Source organism: Aquarana catesbeiana, linkage group LG10 (genome assembly GCF_042186555.1).
Source record: "Aquarana catesbeiana isolate 2022-GZ linkage group LG10, ASM4218655v1, whole genome shotgun sequence".
Classification (NCBI taxonomy): domain Eukaryota; kingdom Metazoa; phylum Chordata; class Amphibia; order Anura; family Ranidae; genus Aquarana; species Aquarana catesbeiana.
Window position 1 is genome coordinate 89704376 of NC_133333.1, and position 27294 is coordinate 89731669.

At 41.0% G+C, this 27294-nt stretch overlaps 1 protein-coding gene across 1 annotated transcript; it reads left to right on the forward strand.

Moving 5' to 3' along the window:
* The first annotated feature begins 780 nt into the window (after positions 1–780).
* On the forward strand, positions 781–11498 carry LOC141110777 (uncharacterized). The gene is made up of 4 exons (XM_073602382.1): positions 781–915; positions 2440–2503; positions 5706–5835; positions 10679–11498. Exons 2-4 carry the CDS (start codon positions 2464–2466, stop codon positions 11268–11270), a joined length of 762 nt encoding a protein of 253 aa, XP_073458483.1. The 5' UTR covers positions 781–915; positions 2440–2463; the 3' UTR covers positions 11271–11498.
* The last annotated feature ends 15796 nt before the right edge of the window (positions 11499–27294 follow it).

The window sequence follows — 27294 nt, forward strand, 5'->3', positions numbered from 1 at the left end:
TGTGTGTGGGCTCCATCGGACCTTTTCCATCGGAATTTCCGTCACACAAAATTTGAGATCTGGATCTCAAATTTTTTGACAACAAAATCCATTGTCGTAAATTCCGATCGTGTGTACACAATTCCTACGCACAAAGTTCCATGCATGCTCGGAATCAAGCAGAAGAGCCGCACTGGCTATTGAACCTAATTTTTTTCGTCGTACGCGTTGTAGGTCACCGCATTCTTGACGTTTGGAATTTCCGACAAGATTTGTGTGACCGTGTGTATGCAAGACAAGTTTGAGCCAACATCGGTTGGAAAAAATCCATGGATTTTGTTGCCGGAATGTCCGATCATGTGTACGGGGCATAAGTCTCTTCTAAAGTAAAATGCAAACATTTACTTTCAGCATTACCATTTCCCTATTTTACATAAAAAGTGCAAATTGCATAAATGTTGTATTTGGAAAAATACAGGAAAATGTATTTATTTTCTAAAATTTTATTTTTTCAAAAAACACCTAGGACGTAAAAATATGTATATGCAAATTAATGCCTTATCTGTCAAATTAAAACCCTATCTTTCCCCAAAAGGCTATTTATAATTATATGTTAGGGTAGACTACAAACGCTAAGGCATAGAAAGAGGAACAGGGACATTTCTAAAAAAGAAAAAGTCTGAAACTCAGGGGGATTAAGCAAGAAAAAGATTCTGGGATTCTATTGGGTAAAACAACATAGTTGGCACAATTTCAAATAGCAGGTGGAACAGATTTCACAAAGGTCTCTCATCTATACTCATGACCTTTGTATAACACATGTCCTTGCTATCTGGTTGGTGTTGTGCCCATCAAAGGGAGGTTGTAATGATACTGTATATATAGCAGCTGGGGAATCAACCCAGTCCACAGAGGGACCTGAAACTTTAATGAAATGTAAGTACAGTAATTGAAATATGTGTATGCATTTTTGTCTTTTTTAATTAGCTGTAATGGTTTCATTATGCTTAATGCAAATTATTCAGTAGGGAAGGCAGTATCAGTTCACATTTTTCATAAATGACCTCTATGTGTGTTGTAACTCTATCATGCTAATCCAATACACAATAATACAATAGTCACTGACCCAAAACATGAATTGAGATACAGAGTTTACTCTTCTTGCATGCATGTTCCATGTCACTGACAAAGTATTGAAGTCACGCACAGCCAGGTAAAGAGTATTTTCAAAAATAATAGTTAACCATTTCCCTTATAATTCTCTCACTACAGGTTTGCTTTAAAGTGATATACTTTATTGGAAAAATAGAGACATTTAAAATAGGATTTGGAGTTTGTTAATAACTAGTTAAAGTGTATAAGGAGACAATATTTTTTTGGTATTGAATACAGTAGAAAAGGGATAAACTTCTGTTTTTTTTTTGCTTTCTTTGCATTTGAGTTTTTCTTTCACTTCCTTCCTGGAGATGCAACAGGAAGTTAAAGGACATTTCCCATAGTGAGGGGAATTTCCACCTAGCTGTCACTGGTACAAGTATCCCATTTTGAATATTTACTCTCAACTATTGTTCTTGTGAGAATTCTAATGTTTTGAATTTCTTGTCACCCTTGGTGACAATGATCACAAGTACAAATAGAAGGGGGTGAATCTCCCAAAAGCAAAAAATCTAAGACAGGATCTAAAACACTTCAACACTCGATCCACAATTTAAAAAAAAATTGCCTTTACATCCATTTTAAGTGACTGCTATATATTAGGTATAACTTTATATAGATAGGTATACCATTAGGTATAACTATATAATTTTCACCCATTGTTTTGAAAATATAATTTGCTAAACATATGACATACATTTCAGAAAGTAGTATTCGTAGGTAAGTTAGGCATTTCAGTAAAGAATTTATAGACTGATAAAAGAAAACTGAAAGGAAACAAGAAAAGTACAAACACTTTATATATTTTTTAAATGCATAAAGAGTAGAGTAAAAAAAGAAGATAAATAAACACCTTAATTAAACACACCATTGTAGAAAGAACAAGGATATGTGTAGTTGGGTATCTGATTGTAATCAATCAGGGATTATTTGTTGACTTAAGCCAGCCATACACAGTGCAAAATTATTTCCTGCAACATATGGTTTGCACCATTCCCCCATCAACACAGACAGCGCTGACAGGGAAATCAGCAATTGTCTTCTCCCGGAAAAAGACAGTGATTATCGCTAGTGGCTATAGCAGCCGCTTGCGATAATCGTTGTACCCAAGTTGATCTAAGTTAAGCTAAGTGAATGTTTAGTTGCTATAGCTTACTACACTTTATACAGTGTTGTTACTTACATTGCTATGTGTGGTTAGTGAGTGAATTACAAGAAATTACTGAGTTGAAAGATGAACAATTACATATGTTTTGAAGTAATATTTTTTTTTAAAGCCAAGTAATCTTGTCCCTCTTGTTGCAGATTGATTGAAGTTTTGGTGCAATCATGAAGGTGCTGCTTCTTGCTCTGGTACTGCTCTTCACAGGTACAGTGACTCATTTGTGTATATTTTCATGAATTATATTCCGATTAAATTATTCTGAGCTTTGTTTACCATTACATTTTATTTTTTTTATAGTAAATAGGCCACAAAGTTTGCTATGCCCCCTGGGGTAACACCTGTTGAAATTTGCTAAATGCTTTCCCAATACACAATATCTAAGCGTGGAATACTCGCTGTTCATCAATTCACCCAAACCATCTCAGTTTCACCTGTCTTTGGGCAGTGCCCAGGTGGGGACAGGGAGGCGTGTACACTCATGCCCTTGCAGGCTGCCAGAAGCATGTGCCGAAACCCAGGTATGGCTTTAAGGCGGCACTCTCTGTAATGAGCAATACTTCTCCACACAGGAAGTGGTTCAGCTTTGTCAATTTGTATATACTGTACACTATGAATACCAGTTCCTCCATACACTTCTTCCTCCATGCAATTCTGAGCTGTGGCCATGCGATGTGCCCTGGACTCCACCAGCCCAGTTACCTGTCACCTCATCCCAGTGACACTGATGAGTACATTTAACTCTTGATTAACTTGAATGCCAGGAAACTTGACTTTGTACATAACCCGTGCTTGCTATTACCCCAAGGTCTCACTCATTAGTCATAAGCCCTGGTGGGCAGGATGAAATGCATCCGAGGAGTGTGGCTTAGGATGAGCTCCAGGCTGGTGCTGTTCACATTCTTCTCCACCTGTTGAACTAGTGGTGTTCGATGTTTCTCATCCCTTCATGCTTCACTGCTTTCTGGATCAAGCACAAGACAGCCTGCACCCTTACACTGCTGTGAGACATCAGATTCTTTACACGCATTGCATTGAGCAGCACTATAATAGGTTACAAGGTTTTAAAGGGAACCATTGCTAGGTGTGCAATATAGGCCATTGGAATTCACTATTGCAAAATGCTGGAGGATCACTAAAGCTGGAGTGACCCCAACAAAATTTTACTATGGGGTCCTTTGATTTGTACTTCCCCTCATTTGCCACAAATTACTTCTTTCATTAGTTTCTTTTTAGAGTTCACGAATAAAAACAAATGAGTGCTGACTTTTCTTCTAATGCAGTGATAATTACAATTTCTCCTGAAATAATTTCATGAACTGGCTAAACAAATTTCTCAGTATCATACAAAATGTTCAGTATCCATATAAAAGCCTGCTGTCTAGGATGCTTTAAAGTTGAACCCAGACAACCTTTTTCTAGTTTTCATTGCTACCTGTTACCCAGTTTGAGGTATTCACAAAAAGAATGCAAATCTAAATAGTTACAGATGTCACCTGAACAGGAATAGAGGAAAATAACCCAATGGAGCCAACTGATCTGGTGACAGCTGTCAAAGATGTGATTTCCTTTCACTTTGGAGAGAAGTCTTTCCTCTTTCTGTTGCATCTCTGAGACAATGGGGTTGATTTACTAAAGGCAAATAGACTGTGCACTCTGCAAGTGCAGTTGCTCCAGAGCTTAGTAAATGAGGCAAGGCTTCACTTTGCAAAAAGTACCCAATCACATGCAAGGAAAACCAAAAAAAATTGCATTTTTCCTTACACATGATTGGATGATAGAAGTTAGCAGAGCTTTTCCTCATTTACTAAGCTCTGCAGCAACTGCACTTTGCTAAGTGCACATTCTTTTTGCCTTTAGTAAATCAACCCCATTGGTCTCCTTACTGCTTGTCAAATGCCTCTGGAAAGCAATCTAACGTGGATTGCTTTTCAGAGGGGCAGCAGGTCTGCCCTGTTTGTAAAAGTAGCCTTATGCAGCGTGCAGACAATCGGACATTCCGACAACAAAATCCTGGATTTATTTCCGACGGATGTTGGAGCAAACTTGTCTTGCATACACAGGGTCGCACAAATGTTGTCGGAAATGCCGAATGTCAAAAACACGGTGACGTACAACACATACGACGAGCCGAGAAAAATTAAGTTCAATAGCCAGTGCGGCTCTTCTGCTTGATTTCGAGCATGTGTGGAATTTTGTGCGTCGGAATTGTGTATACATGATCGGAATTTACGACAACAGATTTTGTTGTCGGAAAATTTGAGAACCAGCTCTAAAATTTTGTATGTAGGAAATTCCGGCAAAAAATGTCCGATGGAGCCCTCACACGGTCGGAATTTCTGACAACAAGCTCACATTGAACATTTGTTGTTGGAAATTCCGACCATGTGTACGCGGCATTACAGTGTGTTTTCTTTAGAAAGTAGCCAAAGCAGAAAAGCTTGTCCCCTGCCAGCATGATGAAGTGTGGGAACTTTGCGCATTGTGGAGAAGCACTGATTTCTTTGCAGAGCACTGACATGCCCCCCCCCCCACTGAATCTGAGGCCAGAGTTCTCCAGTTAGCAGGGGACATGAGTTTTAGTGATTGCAGACATGTAGGCATGTCAGACATTTGTAGTGAGACCACTGCTTACCCACAATAAGCACAATTCCATTCTGCAATTACTACTATTCAGACTGCATTCTGAAGAAAACAGAAGAAACGATTGAGCACCTTTTGTTTTCATGTACCTGAAATATATTTAGCTAATTTAAACTGAAAGTTCAATTGGGCATTAAAAAAGCCAGTGGTCAATTTAGCCCACTAATATAATAAAATTTCTCTACATGCCTTTGCTATAGGTGACTTTTAGCCCCCGGTCACACCTGTGCGACTTGTCATGCGACCTGTAGAAGTCGCACTGACTTTGAAAGTAGCCCCTGCACTACTTTTTGCACGTTCAGGTGCGACTTGCATAGACATCTGTGCATGAAGTCACAGATGTCTTCCAAGTAGGACCTGAAGTACTACTTTGAAATTGTGCTACTTCAAGTGAAGTAGCACGATTTCAATGTCGAGATCGCTGTGACCGAGGGGCTTACTTTTTTACTTACTTTAATTACTTTTAATATGTATATATATGCCTGTGACAGTTATCATTCACAGCATGCCATAAGTCTAACTATTTTGGGAAAAAAGTTAATCAGTTTAGTCCTGCTTTAATTCTACTGGTCCTAAAACACAGGTGCAAAAATGTTCTCACTAGAGGTAAAATATTACATACCAGTGTGTGATTTATCTCACAAACGTCCCTTCAAAATTGAAAAAAAAAAGGTTTTCATAGGACTGGCCCTTTGGTTTATTGTGCCTACAATGTAAAAATCCATTGTTTTATACGGACACTTACAATATATTCTTGGTTTTTCAGGGGCACATGGAAAATATTTCTGGCAACAAGATAAACCACATGAATCCAACCTATGGAGAGTTCTAGAAAATGGTATTGCAATTGCAGCAGATGCATTAAAAAATCTGGAATATTCGGAGATAGCAGAAAGGTAAGAAATTGCAAACATATATGTATTACACATTGCTGTTTGATATTGCATAGTAAAAAAAAATAGTGTTCTTCCAATAGCAAGATTACCTTTAGCAAAAAAGACCTAAAGTATACTGTATATAAAACTGGAGTTCATACACTTTTTTACATTATGCAGGTAAGTGTGTATGTATTCTTGTTTACAATTACTTCTAGAAGGTCATGTTTTGCCTAATTCTAGTTGTCTTCCCCTCCTCTCCCTAACTTTTGAAAAAATTATGTTTACATATTTTATTTTTTCATGGGTTCTCTGCCAGGTCAAGTGACATCACTGGCCCTCCTGATTCTTTTCTTCAACTGGCATTGAGAAGGTTCTAAATACTGCAGAGAATAGGGGAAACCTCTTCAGCATTCTGTGAGCCCAGAGCAGCTTTATCATGTACCCCCAGTGGTGGGTCCTTGACAATCTGGGCTCACAGGCAGTCGGTTGAATGATATTGGGTTGTTTTCAACATGGAAGAGGACTACTGTTGGCCAACTGGAGTGGTGTAATTGAGGACTACTGTTGGCCAACTGGAGTGGTGTAATTGAATAGAACAGCGATAGAGAGGGGGTGAGTAATGCAGCAAAACCAGTTTTTTTCTTTTAATAAATGCTGGGCAAATTCTTTTAAAATGTTATTTAAATTTGAAATTTGAAGGCTTTAAATGGGCAGTCAACCCAGAAAAAAATACCCCGACCAAAACATGCCCTTTTTGTTATAGTTACTGGCTCTGATTCTGCCAACCTTGGCATATTGGGTGTTCCGAATGGATTTATTCCTACTCCTTTTGTTGCATTATCCATAGTATAAAACAAATCCAGATGGGAGAGTGTATAGTAGGCATTCGGGACTGGTAACTTAAAATCTTGCTATTGAAATCCCTATAAAATATAAATAAACTCCGCTATCTTAAAAACTATTTTAAAAACAAAAATATTTTTTATCTGAAATGACTTAATTTGTGTAGTTTAGTAAAAAAATGCCAAATGTCTAAACTGTCTGGCAACAAAAGTGAGCACACCCCTAAGTGAAAATGTCCAAATTGGGCCCAATTAGCCATATTCCCTCCCCAATGTCATGTGACTCGTTAGTGTTACAAGGTCTCAGGTGTGAATGGGGAGCAGGTGTGTTAAATTTGGTGTTATCGCTCCCACTCTCTCATACTGGTCACTGGAAGTTCAACGTGGCACCTCATGGCAAAGAACTCTCTGAGGATCTCAAAAAAGAATCGATAGGCTATAAAAAGATTGCCAAGACCCTGAAACTGAGCTGAAGCACGGTGGCCAAGACCATACAGTGGTTTAACAGGACAGGTTCCACTCAGAACAGGCCTTGCCATGGTCGACCAAAGAAGTTGAGTGCACATGCTCAGCTTCATATCCAGAGGTTGTCTTTCAGATTAAGATGTATGAGTGCTGCCAGTATTGCTGCAGAGGTTGAAGGGGTGGGGGGTCAGTCTATCAATAGTCAGAACATAAGCCGTACGCTGCATCAAATTGGTCTGCATGGCTGTTGTCCTAGAAGGAGGCCTCTTCTAAAGATGATGCACAAGAAAGCCCGCAAACAGTTTGCTGAAGACAAGCAGACTAAGGACATGGATTACTGAAACCATGTCCTGTGGTCTGATGAGACCAAGATAAACTTATTTGGTTCAGATGATGTCAAGCGTGCGTGGCGGCAACCAGATGAGGAGTACAAAGACAAGTGTGTCTTGCCCAAAGTCAAGCATAGTGGTGGGAGTGTCATTGTCTGGGGCTGCATGACTTCTTCTGGCACTGGGGAGCTACAGTTCATTGAAGGAACCATGAATGCCAACATGTACTGTGACATACTGAAACAGAGCATGATCCCCTCCCTTCGGAGACTGGGCCACAGGGCAGTATTCCAACATGATAACGACCGACCCCAAACACACCTTCAAGACAACCACTGCTTTGTTAAAGAAGCTGAGGGTAAAGGTGATGGACTGGCCAAGCATGTCTCCAGACCTAAACCCTATTGAGCATCCGTGGGGCATCCTCAAACGCAAGGTGGGGAAGCGCAAAGTCTTTAACATCCACAAGCTCCGTCATGTCATCATGGAGGAATGGAAGAGGACTCCAGTGGCAACCTGTGAAGCTCTGGTGAACTCCATGCCCAAGAGGGTTAAGGCAGTACTGGAAAATAATGGTGGCCACACAAAATATTGACACTTTGGGCCCAATTTGGACATTTTCACTTACTTTTGTTGCCAGTGGTTTTGGCATTAATGGCTGTGTGTTGATTTTTTTTGAGGGGACAGCAAATTTACACTGTTATACAAGCTGTACACTCACTACTTTACGCTGTAGCAAAGTGTCATTTCTTCAGTGTTGCCACATAAAAAAGATATAATAAAATATTCACAAAATGTGAGATACTGTAATTTGAATGATAATGGTAAGCAGGACAAATAGAAACGGGGCACAAACAGCAATAAAAACTGCCAAGTGTTCTTATCCCTCTACATTCTAACCAAAGCTAAAAAAAAAAGTTTTGCCTTTAGTTATCCTATAAGACCATGATTTTTTCAGCATATCTTCTCCCCTATGGGCCAAATACTCAAAAGCAAGGTGTAAGTATATTTAAGGACAGACAATAGAAAGAATAATAGTGCTTTCTGTAATGCACTTTTTAATAATACCAAAGATTAAAACACTTGCATGATTTAAGACTCCAGACTGCATATAAAACTTATCTAGTATAAAATCTTAATGTCTGCCTTGCCTTTAGTTCCATGTGTACTTTATATTGGACCTATAAGAGATTGGGTCCCATGTGATAAGATGGGAGTAGACCTAGCACATTTGGTGGCACAGCTTGTGGTGGATCACACACTGGGTAATCATAACTGAGTACGTTGATAGAAAACATTATGATATTTTTTCTACTGCTTATTCCTGAGTTAACTATATCTGGAGCAATGGAGAAAAATGAATCCCTGAGGATTAGGGTTGTCCATATAATTTCCAAGTGGCTGGCATTTTGATCTGCAGAAGTGCTTATTCTGGAACAATTTAACACTGGGTCCCAGAAAATAGGGTGAGAGGACCTCTGATGCAGAAAATAGGGTGAGAGGACCTCTGATGCCTAGAGAAGAGAGGTTTTGAGGATCTGGGTCTACAACCACTTTAACCACTTGCCGCCCACCCACCGTCAAATGGTGCGGCTCTTGTTCTGGGTGGACGTCATATGACAGACTCCCAGAAGGACCGCTCTTGCACACACCCGTGGGGCACGCAGCGAGGCGATCGCAGCCACACCGTGTTGCTAGGACATGGCACGACCCCGATCTGTATAAAGAGCCGCGGCCGTGGCCAATCACAGCTGGTCTCATGTAAACACGGAGATGCCGGTAATCGGCGCTCCTCGCCACACACACAGGGGACAGCTAGGTATGTAGTCAGGGCACTGATCATCAGTGCCCTGATTACAATTAGTGCCCACCAGTAGTGCAGCAATGATTGTCCACCACTGCCAGCAATCAGTGCCAACCAGTGCCCACAATTGCCACCAATCTGTGCCCACAAGTGCCAGCAATCAGTGGCTATTAGTGATGCCAGTCAGTGCTGGCTATTAGTGCTGTCCATCAATGCCCATCACTGCTGCTCATCAACGGTCATCACTGCTGCCCATCAATGCCACCTATCAATGCCCATCAGTGCTGCTTATCCGTGCCACCTATCTGTGCCCACCAGTGCTGCCTATCTGTGCCCACCAGTGCCACCTATCTGTGCCCAGCAGTGCTGCCTATCTGTGCCCAGTGCCCACCAGTGCTGCCTATCAGTGCTCATAAGTGCCACATATCAGTGCCACCTATCAATGCCCATAAGTGCGGCATATTCGTGCCTCTTCATCAGTGCTACCTAATCAGTGCCCATAAGTGCCGCCTCATCAGTGCCCATCAGTGCAGCCTATAAGTGCCCATCAGTGCCGCCTCATCAGCGCCCATTAGTGAAGAAGAAAAATTACTTATTTACAAAATTTACTGACATAAACTAAGAAAAACTTTTTTTTTTTCAAAATTTTTGGTCTTATTTTTTTTTAGGAAAAAATAAAAAACCCAGGAGTGATTAAATACCACCAAAAGAAAGCTCTATTTGTGTGAGGAAAATTATAACAATTTCACATGGTTACAGTATAGCATGACTGCACAATTGTCATTCAAAGTGTGACAGCGCTGAAAGCTGAAAAATGGCTTGGGTAGGAAGGGGGTGTAAGTGCCCTGTATTGAGGTGGTTAAGAAGGTTGGAAATTAAGTGATTATTGGTGTATTTAAAACTGGACTTATACAACAATGTTGGGGACATTTTTCTGCATATAACTGATGAAAACCTATAAACCTATTGGTTGGTTGCATGTTTATGTGATACACTTATGGTGGTAATGAATATATTGGGAGCGCCACACTGTAATAAAATATCTATCATATATATATATATATATATATATATATATATATATATATATATAGATCTATCTATCTATCTAGATATAGATGTATATATATCTATATCTAGATAGATAGATAGATAGATAGATAGATAGATAGATAGATAGATAGATAGATAGATAGATAGATAGATAGATAGATAGATAGATAGATATAGATATCTATCTATATATATATATATATATATATATATATAGATAGATATCTATATCTATCTATATATATGTTTGTAGTCACATATTTAGTACAAGCTAGTTGGTGATTTGTTTATATCATTTTTTGTACAGGACCAATATTATATTTTTTTTAATCGAAATTCCTATGTAACTTTCATTTTTATTTGAACAGATTTAAGCTTAAAGAGAAGATGGAAGCTGCAAAAGATAATGCAGAACATGCAGAGAAGGTGCTTGAAGATTATTTTCATGAAGTCTGGAAGAGTTATGATGAAAAGTTGCATAAAGATCTCCCAGTCTTCAGGGAAAAAATTTTCCCTCTTATCAAGGAATTTGATGATAATTTAGAAGAAGTGGTCAAAAAATCTGTAAAGCAGCTTGTGCCAGTTACATCAGAATTGGTATATGGGTTAGGAGGAGAGATGAAAAAGTTTTGGGTCAGTGTTGAAAACACAGCTGAAAAAGCCAGGGATGGAATTCGGGCTGAGATTGACATTTTACGTACCAAAGTCCAACCTTATGCTGAAGATGTCAAAGCAGAATATGAGAAGTACAAAGAGAGCATGGCGGCTAACTGGCAAGGCAAAGCCAAACATATGAAGGAAGAGGTGGAAAAAGATCTGGAAGAACTAAGGGAAAAAATTAAACCTTATTTTGAAGAGCTTAAAAAACATGTGGTCCCACACGCTGAGGATATGCAGAAGCATGTAGAAATTCTAATGAGAAAAATTCATGAATATTTTACCAGTGACAATGAAAACTAAACACAGTTTCGAACGTTGAAACCAGAAATCTTTCAACAGTCTTTCTGATCCACTAAATTATGTATCTGGAGTCACAGCTCTTTTTTAACCATTGATTATATATTCTAAAATACATCCCATTTATTGATATCTATCTGTTAAATTTTGACAGTTTCATTGCACTTCCATATTTCATTGTAATGTCATATGGTCCCATATTAAATCCTCAACACTGCATGGAAACCAAAATGTGTCTTTTCCATTCATTTACAATTTGTTTTTAGATATGATCCAAAGTCAAAGCAGACTCTTGAATGACTGTATATTAATTTTGCCTCAAATACACATGAAACATGAAACGTTCCATAAGCAAGCCTGGCGGAAGGGCATAATGAATGGTATTTCCAGAAATGTGAGCTAATGGCAGTGGAAAATAAATGTCACATGGCAGAAAGGAAAATAATGACTGTTAAGGCAAGCAAAACATGAAATATAGTTTGGTGAATTGAGCCCATAGGCTTCTGTTGCAGGCTGGTTCAAAAGGGGGATTTACTAAAATTGGAGTAGCCAGAGACTGCAGCAGCTGTGCATAGCAATCAATCAACTTTTCTTTTCAGTGTGTTCAGTTAAGCTTTGAAAAAGAAAGACAGAAGCTGATTGGTTGCCATGAACATCTGATCCAGATTCTGGCTGTTCCGTTTGAAAAATTCCCCTTAATATCTCCTCCTCAGATTGGTTGGTTGGAGGCATCTGCTGCCCTCACTGACATGAAGAGGCTGATATTCTAAAGGAAAATAGGCTGTACACTTTGCAAGGGAATTTACCTTAAAGCTTAGCGAATGTGGGGAAGTGTCACTTTGCAAAGAATACCCAATCACCTTCCAGGAAAATAAAGAAAACAGCATTTTTACTTGCACATGATTGGATAATGGAAGTCAGCCAACTCCACCTTAATTACTGAACTCTGGGGCCAATTTGTTTTCAAAGTGAAAAGCCTATTTGCCTTAAGTAATTCACCCTTACTGTCTAAAGTTAGCCATAAAGTATATGTAAACCTAATCACATTTAAACGGCTTGTTACCTCAACACTTAATTTTCCTGATATGTGCCTGCTGTACCATGTACTTGTATGAGAAAGTATCCTATTCTCTTTGTGTTCCTTCCTTTATGTGAAATTCCTGATGTTCCTACTAGTACCTTTTCTTTTTTATTAAAAACTGACCACACTAAGCAGGAGAGCACTCCGTGGTCAGTTCTCTAGCTATGCTGGAAACTCTGTGTACTCTCCTCCAATTATCAGACTTGTCCTGAGACACCCCCGCTGCACAGCCATTCACTGGCAATCTCAGCGTGCTGCTGCTTCTCCTTCCCCCCAGCTCTTATGCAGCTGAGAACAGAGGGAATGTGATCACTTATAAAAAAGGAAAAAGGGTATTTATAATATTTTTTTTTATATATCTGTACAAACATGCTTTGCCTTTTGTTTCTATTTTAAACTAAATGGGTTGTTTTACAAGGTGATCATTTGCAATCACTTTAAGCTTTAACATTTTAATGTGATTTCAGAAGCCATTTCAATCCTTTAAAAACTGCACCTATCATTGTTAATCCTGCCATGAGGGTCCTTGTACTGTTTCATCATTGTTAGGGTGACAACAGAGGCAAAAGGTTGTCCCTGTCTCCCATGTGTGCTCCTTCATTTTTCACATTGCCACACAAGATTCTTTTTTTTTTTATAAATCTTTATTTAATTTTCCAAAAAAATATTTTTACATACACATAAAACCCCTCCAGCTGGGAGGGTCTCAATACATCTCATGGCATCATCTTTCCATTTACCTGATCTGCTTAATAAGACTACCTCCCCCACTGGACCCCCCACCCCCCTCTCCCCTCTCCCCCGCAGACCCTTTCCTTCTCTTCTAGTCCTAAACAACCTTGATTTAAACCCCATGTGCTATCTCAACACTGCTTCTACAAATCTATCTGTTTTTTTAAAAGTCCCCCAAGGACTCCACTTTCCCTTCTCTTCCTCTTGATTCCCATCCAGATGTTCAACTCTCTCTAATCTATAAATTTCGTTTACTTTCGCGATCCAGTCCTTAATTTTTGGAGGCTCCTCTTCCTGCCATTTCTTTGGGATTACATTTTTTGCAGCGTTAAGTAAAATTGGTGTTAATGAGGACTTATACCCCTTCTTCCCTCCTTCCAGGCCATGAAACAGACAGCTCCAGGGGTTGAACCGTATACTCTTACTTGTTATCTCCTCTATTAACTTTATCACTTCCTGCCAATAAGTTTTAATTTTAGGGCATTCCCACCATAAGTGCGCCATTGTTCCTGGGCCTCCACACCCTCGCCAACAGTTGGGGGATTTATCTAATGAGAATTTACTCACTCTAACTGTGGTCATATACCACCTGGCCAGGCACTTATAATTACTCTCCCTTGTTTTCATATCTACTGCCATCCCGTGCATTGCCCCCAGGATACATTCCTCCATTTCCCTGTCACAGTGGGTCCCCAGGTCATCCTCCCATTTTCTGATGAACGTGGGCGGATCCTGTCCGCCCTTGCTCATCAGAATTTTATAAACCTCGGAAACAGTCCTTTTTAATTCTTCCCTACATGCTAATTTCTCCAACCCTCTATAATCCGCCTCCTCCCTTAAGGGGCCTGGAAGACTTCCAATAAAGTGCTTTAATTGATTATACCGCCACCCTATCACTGAAAATACCTCCCTTAGTGCATTTAATTCTTGAAATGTTTTTAATTTACCTCTACTTATTATGTCCCTTATCCGTGAACCCTTCTCAAAAATCCAATTCCCTCCTATCAATCCCGTCCCTGGGGGAAAAACCAGGTTATCCTTTATATAAATTAAAGGTGAGTTATACTCCCATTTATTTAAATAGTAAATCTGGTCCCATATTTTGAGTGTATGATGCGTTATATAATGTGTATCTTTACCTAAATTCCTGTAGTGTGGTGGATTCCAAATCATATGACTCAAACTTACCTTACTCAACCCTGTTTCTAAGTTCACCCACCTTTTATTTTTACTACTCTTACCCCACTCAAGTGCCCGCGCTATTATAATTGCTTTATAATAATTTCTAAAGTTGGGGAGCACTAACCCCCCTCGTGCTTTCTCTCTACACAACACCCCGTGAGCAATTCTCGGTTTCTTGTTACCCCACACGTATCTATTTATTAACTCCGACAGGATCCTGAAGAACTCCCGGGGGACCGGGATGGGCAACATCTGTATTTTATATAGCACTTTAGGTGCAAGCACCATTTTCACAATATTTATTCGCCCTGTCCATGAGACAGGGCCATACGATATTCTCTTTATTTCCGCTCTTATTTCGTTCAGAAGAGGTATATAATTTATCTTATACAGGTTACCCCTAGAGCCCGTCAACTTCACTCCTAGGTACTTAATGTTATCTCTCCACGGAAAATGGAACACCTCGGCTAATCTATTAGCTTCTAGTTTGTTGATATTGATCTTTAATGCTTCAGACTTTTCTATATTAATTTTAAAGTTTGAGAGTTCACTATATTTCCTCATTATGGCCAACACATTGGGAATTGAGATTCTGGGATTTGAGATGTAGAAGAGTATATCATCGGCGAATGCCGCCAATTTGTGCTCCTCCTCGTCTACCTCACATCCCCTAATGTCCGGATGTCTTCTGATCGTATTCAGGAGTGGCTCTAAAGCCAAAACAAATAGGAGCGGGGACAGCGGACAGCCCTGCCTGGTGCCATTCTGCATGACAAACCGGGCAGAAGGCACATTATTCACCCTCACAAAGGCTGCTGGATGGTTATATAGGATTTTTATCCGTTTTAACATTATTGGCCCCACTCCCATTGCCTCCAGTGTGTTGAACATAAATCCCCAGTCTACTCTGTCGAACGCCTTTTCACCATCAATCGACAGTAGTAGCCCTGGGGATCTACTTGCCTTAAATGCCTACATTATAAGGAGAGACCGCACCCCATTGTCTCTTCCTTCTCCTCCGGGGACAAATCCCACCTGGTCCGGATGAACCAGGTAGGCCATTTTCTCCCTCAACCGAAGTGCCAACACTTTCGCAAACAGTTTGGTATCTGCGTTTAACAACGCAATTGGCCGATAACTCGAACATAGGGTGCAGTCTTTCCCTTCCTTAGGAATCAGCGTCACTGCTGCCAGTAAGGCTTCCCCACACATTTCCTGATTTTCCAGGCCATTCCACATCTGGCAAAGCCTTGGGACCAGGGAATCCTTAAATTTTTTATAAAAACTTGCTGTGAAACCGTCCGGCCCAGGACTCTTACCCCCGGGAGATTGCTTCAAAGCTCTCAGTACCTCATCTTCCGTAATTGGTCTCTCCATTTCCATTGAATCTATTTGTGACAATGTGGGGAGGGCTGCTTCCTTTAAAAATTCTCTTATCATGTGCTCTCTCTCACCCCCCTGTTTATCTCTTTGCCCCACTGAATAAAGAGAAGAAAAATACCTTCTAAATTCCTCCGCTATTTCTCTCGTTGAGTGTCTTAATTCTCCTTTTTTGTTCTTAACCTTCTCTATATAATTCTCCACCTTCTTTTTCTTAATAGTTGCGGCCAGATGTTTCCCTACTTTATTCCCCTTTATATGGAGGTCTTTACAGTATTTATACCTTCTTTTGAGGGCTTCTCCTTCTAACAGTTCTCTCAACTCCTCCCTTTTTATTGTCAATTCACTAAATACCTTTCTGTCCTCTTCCTTATTGGCTTTATGTGGTTGTTCTAATTTATGTATCATTTCTATTAGACTCTCTTGCTCTTTCGCTCTTTCTCTCTTCTCCCCCGGACCGATCGATATTAACACCCCCCTTATATAGGCCTTGAAGGTCTCCCAAATGATTGTCCCTGGGACCTCTTCGGATTCATTAGTATGAAAAAACCCTTCGACCTCTCTCTGAACCTTTTCTATAATATGCTCTTTCTCTAAAAGAAAATCATTTAACCGCCATGTATATGGAATCCTTTGTAAACCCTTAATCTCCAATGTCATCACCACCGGGGCATGATCGGACCAAGTCTGGATCTCTATCTTTGAACTCACTACAGAGTCCAGCAAGCTATGATTTACTAACAAGTAGTCCAGCCTTGAATAGGTCCCATGGACCCATGAATAGAAGGTGTAATCCCTCTCCTTCGGGTGCAACACCCTCCATACATCCATCAACTGTTGGTCATGTAATCTCTTCCCAATTCTAAAGCACCCCTTTTTGTCTGCCCATGTGGGACCAACTGACCTATCCAAGGCTGGATCTAAAGCAAAATTAAAATTGCCCGCCAGGATCACGTTCCCCTCTTTGAATTCCTCCAAACTAATCAGGGTCCGGGAGAGGTATTTTATCGGATCTCTATTTGGACAGTACACATTAGCTAATGTGAAAATCTTTTCGTTTATTTTTATTTTCACAAACAAAAATCGTCCCTCTGGATCCACCCACTTATCCACTAAATTAAATTTCATCCGCTTAGAGAATCTGATAGCCACTCCCTTCGCCCTTTTAGAGGGGGAATCACCATATATCCATACCAGGTGACCTCTTGAGGTCAGCTTAATACCCTCCTCGTGCACTAAGTGTGTTTCCTGCAAAAAGGCAATATCTATTTCCAATCTCTTTAATTCTTGACCTAATTTGCACATTTTCCCTGGTGAGTTAAGTCCTTTCACATTAAATGACAAGCATCTAATTTCCATTACCACCCCTCATTATATGTGCTCTCATATCCCTCTAATTCACCTCTACTTTTCCCTGTGTTAGCCTGTCACCATTACACAGGGAAGAGAAAGAATGAAAATAAGAAGAGAAAGAAGGAGGAAAAAAAAAGGCAAGAAAAAAAAAGGACAAGTAATTTGTGCCCAAAATCTGCGGAAACCCCCCCCCCCCTTCCAGCCCCCTCCCTCCTCTCCCCCCCTCCAACCCCCTCCCTCCACCCTCCCGCTCCCCCCCTCCCCCCCACCATCAGTTCCTGACCACAGGACCGTGGCATCTACCATGTTGCCTTACTGCCTACGACCCCTCGTGTTATAGGGTGTTGCTCCCACCGTGGGGCTAAGAGGACTCCCTCCCCCCACATTATGTGAGTTAGAGGGCGGAGGAATTTCCCATTATGCATAACCTATTTGTCATTCCCATATTTACCATTAACCCCAGGTTTTCTTATTTTATGGACTCGCTCCACTTTAAGCTCCTCCTCCTTATTTCTTCCCAACAACGGATTGAAAATTTCCCTCATCATGGAGAGCAGATCTTCTCTCTGCTCTGGAATAGATCTAATTCTAAGGTTTTGCCTTCTGCTTTGATTCTCTTGCTCTTCGAGTTTAAGGAGCAACTCCCTCTGATCTGATTGCAGATTTTTAACTTGAGATTTCAAATCCTCCATCGCTGACGTGTGCTGCTCTACTACTTCCTCCACTGTTCTCACTCTTTTCAATAGATGTCCCAGATCCTCTCTTAAAGCGGGGGTCCACTTATCTATCGTTTTTTTTTTTTTTTGAGTTCATTCACAAACTTTTCTTCTCAGCATTACATACTCACATATTGTGTGTAATATGTCCGCCTGTGTCAGATTTCGTCAGAAAGAATAACTTATATTATTCACTGCAGGCGGTTTCCATCTTCATTGTGGGCATTTGAAGCCCACAAGCATTTATTTCCTGGATGTGGTGAATGCTGTGCTCCCAGCATTCACCGCTTGTTCCCGCACATGCTCAGTGGCATCCTGGGAAGCCTGAGACTCGCTCCCAGGAGACTGTGCGGAGTCTGGGAGAGGCTAGAAACACGCCTACTCCCACGGGAGGAGAACCAGGAAGTGCAAAGAAGAATAGAAAAATAAAAGGTAATTGCGGCGATTTAAATTTTTTTAAACGGCATGTCAGCATCTAGGCAAGGAAGAGAATACATACAGATATTGTTCAAAATTTGGGTGGAACCCCGCTTTAAATTGTGAATCTCTGCCTTCAGCACATTCTCCAGTTTGATAAACATATCCTAAATCTCTGTTCTCGTTGGTAAAACCTCCATATTTACTTTTATGCTTGCTTCCAGTTCAGGCTCAGGTGAGGTTGCTACTCTTGAGTTACTTCCTGTCGCTCCCTTATTTTTAGGGGGATCTTTCTTTTTGTCTTTTCCACTTTGTTGTTTATTATCCATACTGGGGCTTCTGGATTGTATTTCTGTCATACATTTCTGGATGGTACTTGTGTTTAAACTGTCCCTTGGCTTTTTCACCTCTGCAGCCTTAGTGGTGCGTCCTTTCATATTCTTCTCCCCCCACTCTGCAAATCTCTTGTGTTGCTTCCTCGGTCCCCTTACTTCACTCTGCTCCCCCTGAGTGTGTTCCTCCTTATATTCTTGCCTCAGATTGCTACACACACATAACACTCAGGATTTCATTCAGCATCCGCTTTTCCTACCTGGTGTTGTCTTGAGGCAGGGGTCACAGAGCTGGTGTTACTCCTTTCACAAGGCTGACAGGGATGTTCTCCAGAGGGACGTTCTCCACAGCTTGCAGGACTCCACCAACTCCACAGACTCACTTCATGCAGTGGTAATTGCACCTGTCAGTGCTGGTGTGCTGTGATACAGGGCCAAATGTCCTATTCCCTCTCCCACTACAAACGGGAGAGGGGAATGAAGGAAAGGGAGAGAGGTGGGGGGGATGCGGCTCGGGTCTTCCTCCACGCTAGGTAGGGGGGGGCGGGGATCGAGCCACCACGACAGCCGGCATCTAGGGGATCCACCTGCACCAGGCTGGGTTCCCCTCCAGACAATCCAGAGGCTCTCTGTGCTGCACATGCTGCTGCTAAAGCCGGTCTCAGTCCTAGTTCCGGGTTCAGGAACGAGTTCAAATTCCCTGCCGGCTGCCGAATGCTGGCCGCTTCTGTGCTGATAATGCAGCTATCTCCCGGAGCTCAGCGTGGCTCTCACCTCACGCTGTCTCCCTCACCATTCTCCTCCTCCTCTGTCCTGCCACACAAGATTCTATAGCAGGCTATGATCATTTGGTCATTTGAGCTTCTGCTCATTTACTAAGCTCTGGAGCAACTGTTCTTGCAGTGTGCAAAGTGCACAGTCTATTTGCCCTTAATAAATCAACCCCTATGTGTCCATGTACAGAGTTTAGGAGTAGCAGAGATTAGGGGCAGTTACACGTTCCTCTTCTGAATGCAGAAGGTTTGTGTTCAGGAGAAGAACGTTTTGGCTAAAAACGCAATAGCGATTTAGCATTTTTCTGCTGACAGGAAAGTTGTGTTTAGGGGTGGCCAGTGTACATAGCCTAAGTGCCGGTTCACACCAGTGCTTGGTGCGAGATCACATATGATTCGCACCGCACTGCAGTGCAAATCACATGCGATGTCCGTGGGATACGATTTCATCCATACAGATAGTATGGCTGAATTTGCATCGCATTCGGACCAAATTTGCACTCTTTTTTGTTGGTCTGCTCCAGAAACAGATCGCATGGATGTGAACACCCATGCGATCCGATTAATGTCCAAACTGTCAGTTCACAGTGCCATACGCAAGCTGAAATGGAGACTAATTAACATTGTATTGACACTCCCCTCAATTCGCATATAGCTGTGTGAGTCGGGTGCTATGCGGGAACCCGCAGTTGATTCGCAGGGTTCCCACATTGCACAAGTGTGAACCGAGCCTAAATGCTGTTTCTCCTTACAGAAGAAAATCAGCATTAAAAACTCACCTAAGCTGCCTTTTTTCAAACCAGTTTGCAGTGTTTAGCAGCATTTGGTGTTTGAGAGTTTATTTATTTCATTGGTCAGAATTTTTATTTATTCTGGCCATTGAAATGAAAAAATGCTGAAGTGCTAAGCGTTTGGGGGTGTTTGGCGTTTTTTGATGCCCAAAAGCTCCTCTCCTAAACTCAGTTCTTCTGAATTCAGGAGAGGAGCATTTAACTGCCTCTAAACTCTGCTGCTCGTAAACTCTGGTTAAAGCCTATGTGTGCTTCTATTGAGTTGAGTTTAAGGACTTTTGACAAAAAAAATGCCAAAAAGCTCCTAAACTTGAATTTTGAAGCAGCAGTGTGCATGGGGCCTCACCCAGGCTAATAAAATCTGATTTAACTGCCAGGGTTACTAGTAGACAGCATTGTACTTTGCATTGCACTGTCTCTTAGGGGTTGATTTAGTAAACTTGGAGAGTGCAAAATCTGGTGCAGATCTGCAAAAAAAACAATCGACTTCCAGGTTTAAGTTTAAGTTTTAAGTTTAAGCTTAAGTTTAAGTTAGAAGCTGATTGGATACCATGCACAGCTCCACCCGATTTGTACTCTCCAGCTTTAGTAAATCAACCCCTTAGTTCCACATCACTATAGGATTTGTTCTGACTTAAAATTATAATTTTAAATATATTGAAAGAAGGGAAAGAAGAAGAAGAGATTTTCAGTAAAGCAAAGTACAGTCAAGTCCCCCCAAGGGTTTCAGGATATAATAGGACTGTAAACGGAGCCTATAGCACACATCCAGATTTTTACTAATTAGCAGATTACATGTGTTACACGAGCTTTCACCAAATCTTGTGTCAAGTATAATAACAGGCAAAAATAAAACAGGGCACTTAATTTAATTATGTATTACACGCACCAAATCAAGTTACAATAAACGCAGTACCATGAAAGTTTGTTATAAATGAAACTTTTACTTTTGTAAATGAAAAGGGTACATAATAACCAAACTAATATATTAGCAGGAAGGGAAAACATACATTGTAATCACTTAGGTCTGGCACGTACAGATATGATTAACTACAACTGTTAAGATAAGGAAACAATATAAAAGTCAGTACATAAATCATCTACAAAAAATGAATAAACATCAGAATCCCCATTTAACGCCTTAGATCAGTGGTTCTCAACTCCTGTCCTCACTAACAGGCCAGGTTTGCAAGATAACTGAACTGATATAGTTTGCTGCTCAGAGATTGCAGTATTGTAGTCTGCATCTCCCCCACGGCCAAAGTTAAAAAAGCTATAAACAATAAGAGAAGAGCTTTTAAAAAATAAAAAAATGAAGGAACACTAGTGTCGTTTAAATGTTACAAAGAATTTAACAGAATATGTAAAAAATAAATCAAGGATGCAAAAATTCAAAACGAACAACAGATTGCAAAAGATAGTAGGACAAACCCCAAAAATTTCTTCAAATATATTAATAGTAAAAAGGTCAGGTCTGAGCATGTAGGCCCCTTACAAAATAATCTAGAGTGGGTGACTGGGGACAAAGAGAAGGCAAATTTCTTAAATACTTTCTTCAGCTCTGTGTATAAAAAAGAGCATGGGGGAGCTCATGTCCATAATGGGGGTGGTATTGACACAGCCCCAAATGATCCACAATGGCTCAAAAGTGATATGGTCCAGAAATATTTAGACAGAATAAAGGTGGATAAAGCACCTGGACCTGATGGCATTCACCCACGGATCCTAAAAAAATTGAGCTCTGTAAATTCAAAGCCATTGTATTTAATTTTTGGGGACTTATTAATGACGGGAATAGTACCACTGGATTGGCGCAGGGCGAACGTGGTGCCTATATTTAAAAAGGGATCAAAGTCTTTACCAAGTAACTATAGACCTGTTAGATTAACTTCTATAGTTGGGAAGATACTGGAGTGTTTAATAAAAGACCACATAGACGGGTTTTTGCTGGAGAAAAACATTTTAAGCAACGGACAGCATGGATTCATGAAAGACAGAAGTTGTCAGACAAACTTGATTTCTATTTATGAAGAGATAAGTAAAACCTTGGACAGAGGGTTGGCTGTGGAGGTGGTATACTTGGATTTTGCAAAAGCGTTCGACACAGTTCCCCACACGCGGCTCATGTGTAAGGTAAAGTCTTCAGGCCTGGAAATATCAGTTTGTAAATGGATAGAAAACTGGCTAAAAGACAGAATTCAGAGAGTAGTGGTTAATGATTCCTACTCTGAATGGTCTAAGGTTATCAGTGGTGTACCCCAAGGTTTAGTGCTAGGACCCTTACTTTTTAATACCTTTATAAATGATATTGGGTCTGGGATCAAAAGTAACATTTCTGTCTTTGCAGATGACACCAAGCTATGCAGTGGAATAACGTCCATACAGGATGTCTCCAATTTACAAGCTGACCTCAATGCACTGTCTAATTGGGCGACTATGTGGCAGATGAGATTTAATGTTGAGAAATGTAAAGTTATGCACTTGGGGGCTAAGAATATGCATGCATCATACATGCCAGGGGGAGTACAACTGGGGGAATCTGTGGTGGAGAAGGATCTGGGGGTTTTGGTAGATCATAAGCTCCATAATAGCATGCAATGCCAAGCTGCAGTTTCCAAAGAGAGCAAAGTCCTTTCTTGTATTAAGAGAGGTATGGACTCCAGAGAGAGAGATATATAATTTTGCCCCTGTTCAAATCATTAGTAAGACCTCACCTGGAATATGCAGTGCAGTTTTGGGCACCAGTTCTCAAAAAGGATATCAGGGAACTGGTGAAAGTGCAGAGAAGGGCAACCAAACTGATAAGAGGCATGGAGGAGCTCAGCTATGAGGAAATATTAGAGGAACGGAATTTATTCACTCTTGAGAAGAGGAGAATAAGGGGGGATATGATCAACATGTCCAAATATATAAGGGGTCCATATAGTGAACTTGGTGTTGAGTTATTCTCTTTACGGTCAATCCAGAGGACACAGGGGCACTCTTTACGTCTAGAGGAAAAGAGATTTCATCTCCAAGTCAGGAAAGGTTTCTTCACAGTAAGAGCTGTGAAAATGTGGAATAGACTCCCTCCAGAGGTGGTTCTGGCCAGCTCAGTAGATTGCTTTAAGAAAGGCCTGGATACTTTCCTAAATGTACATAATATAACTGGGTACTAACATTTATAGGAGAAGTTGATCCAGGGAAAATCCGATTGCCTCTTGGGGGATCAGGAAGGAATTTTTTCCCCTGCTGTAGCAAATTGGAGCATGCTCTCCTCTGTTTTTTTGCCTTCCTCTGGATCAACTGTGGGTATAAAATTGGGTATATTGGATTGTACGATATTTTTAAATTTTTTTTATTTATTGTTTTTAAGGTTGAACTGGATGGACTTGTGTCTTCTTTCAATCTGACTAACTATGTAACTATGTAAAATTGCAGAATAGAAAACAGTAAAAAAGAGCAGAACAATAGAGAGAGAATAGAGAGAGAGAGAACAATAAAACGGCAACTATTTTTGTTTTTTTTATTTTATATTTTTTTGTGTATTTTTTACTTTTTTTTTTTTTACACTTTTTATTTGTAAGTAACTGTAACGGTTCGGTTCCAGGTTCGGGTCTCTCAAAATACCCTGTGAAAGTGTGCCTAGTCTGTGCAATGCTGTACCCTACGCTAAAACTCAACTAGTGTATAGTAGCGCTCAAAACATTAACCAATGCAAAGACCAGGTTTGTCAGGACAGGATGGACAATAATAGCGGGTGTCGCGCCTATATCCGTGCTTTCTACAGACACAACATTTTCTTTGGGGGGCTCGTAGGGTAGGGGTACTCGGGAGGACATAAGGAAATGCCTCTCATGTAGCCGGCTTACTGCATTTGGATTGGGAAGGTGAGGTGGAGCACCATCTGGAAACATAAGGGCTCTGACAATCTCTTCCTGGAATTTAAGGAAGGATCCAGTCCAGTGGTCATTGAGGTCCACCCCTCCCATATTTTGGTTATATTCGTGGACACAGAGGGGTTTCTCCACAACACCAGTCGCTGTAGTAATTTGGACCATTGTGTCTGCATGAAGGGAAGTAAGAACAAAAACATTCTTATTATCCCTCCACTTCATAGCGAGCAAGTTATTACACTTCAAGCAGGCTCTCTCCCCCAGCCTAAGGCTGGATTCACACCTATGCATTTTTAGTGCTTTTTGCATTTTGCAGATTTGCACTACAGTCCATTTAGCATGGTTTCCTATGAAACATGTTCTGTAGTAGACAAGCACACTGAAATATTTCGTTTCGGAATTTTGTTTTCATCCGAAAAATAAATTTATTTAGTTACTCCCGAAATTCGTTTTTATTTATTTCCTTTTTCGTTAAAAATTGCATTAGTCCAAAAATCCAAATTAAGGTCGAATCTGTCATTGAAGGCTTATGGTGTCTGTCGAATGTTCAAAGAAGATTTGACGGAGCAGCTAAACTGTACGACGCCGTATAGTTTACCTGCTCCGTCGAATCTTCTTAGAACTTTCAACAGACACCATAAGCCAAAGTACGTGTGTACTTAGTTCTAGCTATTTTACTGCTCCTCCTCTTTGGTTACAATCAGCCAATAACATTCATCATCACCATTATTTTTATTTATCTTTTCTCCCCTACGTCGAATCTTTCTCCCCTACGTCGAATCTTTTCTCTCTATGTCGAATCTTTTCTCTCTATGTAGAATAATCTTGGACTAATAGAGTTAAGGTTAGGCACATGCGACCACAGGTTTGATGGACACAGATTGTTATTGTCATCATCATATCGAATCTCCTATCTATATCGAACTGTTGTAGCAATGAAAACGAAAATAAAGCATTTGTTTATGTCGGATCTTTCGTTTTTCGGATTCTGCACTTTCGTTATCATTTGTTAAAACGATAACGAAAATACCTGAAGTTTGGACGAAAATGCATTCGGACGAAAACGAATGCACATGTCTATTCTGTAGTGCAAATCTGCAAAATGCAAAAAGCACTAAAAATGCATAGGTGTGAATCCAGCCTCAGATGGGAATCTACAAGCCGCTGGGGAAAGCCCCGGCGATTAGATCGCACGGTGCACACATGCTCCAATCTGATGATCAAACAAGTGACTAAAAGTGGCACGCTCGTGTAATAATTGTCCACGTACAAGTGGTACCCCTTTCTGAATAAGGGTGACACCAAGTCCCACACAATCTGGCCAGAGCTTCCTATGTAGTCAGGGCAGTTTGTCGGCTCTACGTGACTATCTCTTCTCTCGTAAACCATAAAACTACATGTATAGCCTGTGGCCCTGTCACAGAGCTTATACATCTTGACCCCGTATCTGGCACGCTTGCTGGGAAGATACTGTTTAAATGACAAGTGGCCAGAAAACTTAATCAGGGACTCATCAACGCAGACAACATGATGGGGAGTAAACAAGTCTGCAAAACGTTGGTTGAAGTGGTTTACTAGGGGCCGAATTTTGTAGAGCCGATCGTATCCAGGATCTCCACGAGGACGACAGAGTTCATTGTTGTTGAAGTGCATGAACCACCTCCATGGATTTCCCATGGAATCCCCCCTGCTGAGAAATTGTCTGCGGGGACGGCTGGGGGAACCCATCTCCGACCGGGAGATGACAGTGATTATTGCTAGCAGCTATAGCAGCTGCTAGCAATAATCGCAAGTGAATCCAGCAGGCTAGTTGCACCCAAGTTGATCGATCAATCAACTTGGTACATTTGGCCTACCCACACACAGTTCGAATCTTGGCTGGTTCGAGCTGGACCGGCCGAGATTCTAACCTTTTATGGCCGTCCTAAGTTAAGTTAAATGAAATAAGTGACTTTGAAATTATCTAATTACAGCCTTTTTACTATGTTGCTGTAATTAAAATTGTGTTTTTCAAGAAAGTCATCAAAACTGATGTCATTTTTGCTATTAAAGTATAATGTTTACAAAAAAAAAAAAAAGAAAAAAAAAAAAAAGAAGTGCATGAACCGCAAAATCTGCTTGTTTCGTGCCCTGGCCATGGAAGCAGAGAACACGGGCATATGGTGAATTGGGTCAGTGGACCAATATGACTGCAACTCACTCTTTTTGGTTATGCCCATGAGGAGGGATAGGCCCAGAAAGATCTTAAATTCGGAAACCATAATTGGTTAACAATCTCTGGCAAGGGAGGGCTGGGGATTAGTGGCGATGTATTGACCAGCATACAAATTGCTTTGGTCCACAATAGATCTATAGAGATCTTCGGTGAAAACCAGCGAATAAAAATCAAGTGACGTAAAATCAACTGTTTCCACCTGAATGCCGGGTTGGCCAGTAAATGGGGGAAGTAGTGGAGGGTTCCCAATTAGGATTGGTGAATGCAGCAGGAAGGGCACTATGGGTTTGACGGGCCTGTCTTTGTTTTCTTGGTGGCAGCGGGACACTACTTGTGCTTGCCACCTCGCCAGCTTGAACTGCACTTATGGGACTCGCCACGTCACCAAGTGTTACTGCAGTGCTGGATGTACGACCAGGGTGTACTAGGCCGCTGGTGCTTGCCAGTTCACCAGAAGGAATAGCGGCACTAGTACTTCTCTGCTCCATACGAGAGCCCTGCAGTTCTTGCACCTCAACAGCAGAAGAAGATTGGGGTCTGGTACGCCTGACCTTGGCAGGGACCACAACTCCATTGTCAAAACTATCTGTCATGGAGCCACTGCTGTCTACAGGTTTGTATTCTGAGCCTAAATCTGACAGATGAGTGACTTCCTCTTCACTATCTGTCATGCTCAGAAACGTGTAGGACTCTTCACTACTGTACTTCGATTTGCCACTTTGGGCTCTAAATTTAGTGGTACAGTAGTGAGACTCACAGGTAAAAAAGCTCCTGACTGTCAGCCACTGTATCAAAACGCTACCAAAAAAACTGTTAGCGATCGCAGGGATCAGGCCTGACTCTGCGAAAGCTGCAGTCATGTGTTAAGTGTTTTGTAAGTGACACTGATCGATCGATACTGCACTTGGGTTGGTGGAGGGGCAAAACGCAGGTGCTAGCAGGTATCTGGGCTGATCCCGCTAACACTGCGTTTTTGCTAGTATAGATCCGATCAGATTAGATATTGATCCATTCAGTTACTATACCACTAAGGGAGGTGTATGCTGCGTGCGTGGGTGTTAGCAGTACTGGCACTAACCTGATGCTGCCTGGGGCGACGCAGACCCTAACTGACCCTAAAACCTAACCTATATCACCCGCCAGGAGATCAGGGGGTTAAACCTTTATTAGATAATAAATG

Coding starts and splice junctions, on each gene's coding strand:
- LOC141110777 (XM_073602382.1), top strand. CDS start 2,464: ATGAAGGTGCTGCTTCTTGCTCTGGTACTGCTCTTCACAG. Junction 2,504..5,705: donor TCTGGTACTGCTCTTCACAG/GTACAGTGACTC, acceptor TTGGTTTTTCAG/GGGCACATGGAAAATATTTC. Junction 5,836..10,678: donor TATTCGGAGATAGCAGAAAG/GTAAGAAATTGC, acceptor TTATTTGAACAG/ATTTAAGCTTAAAGAGAAGA.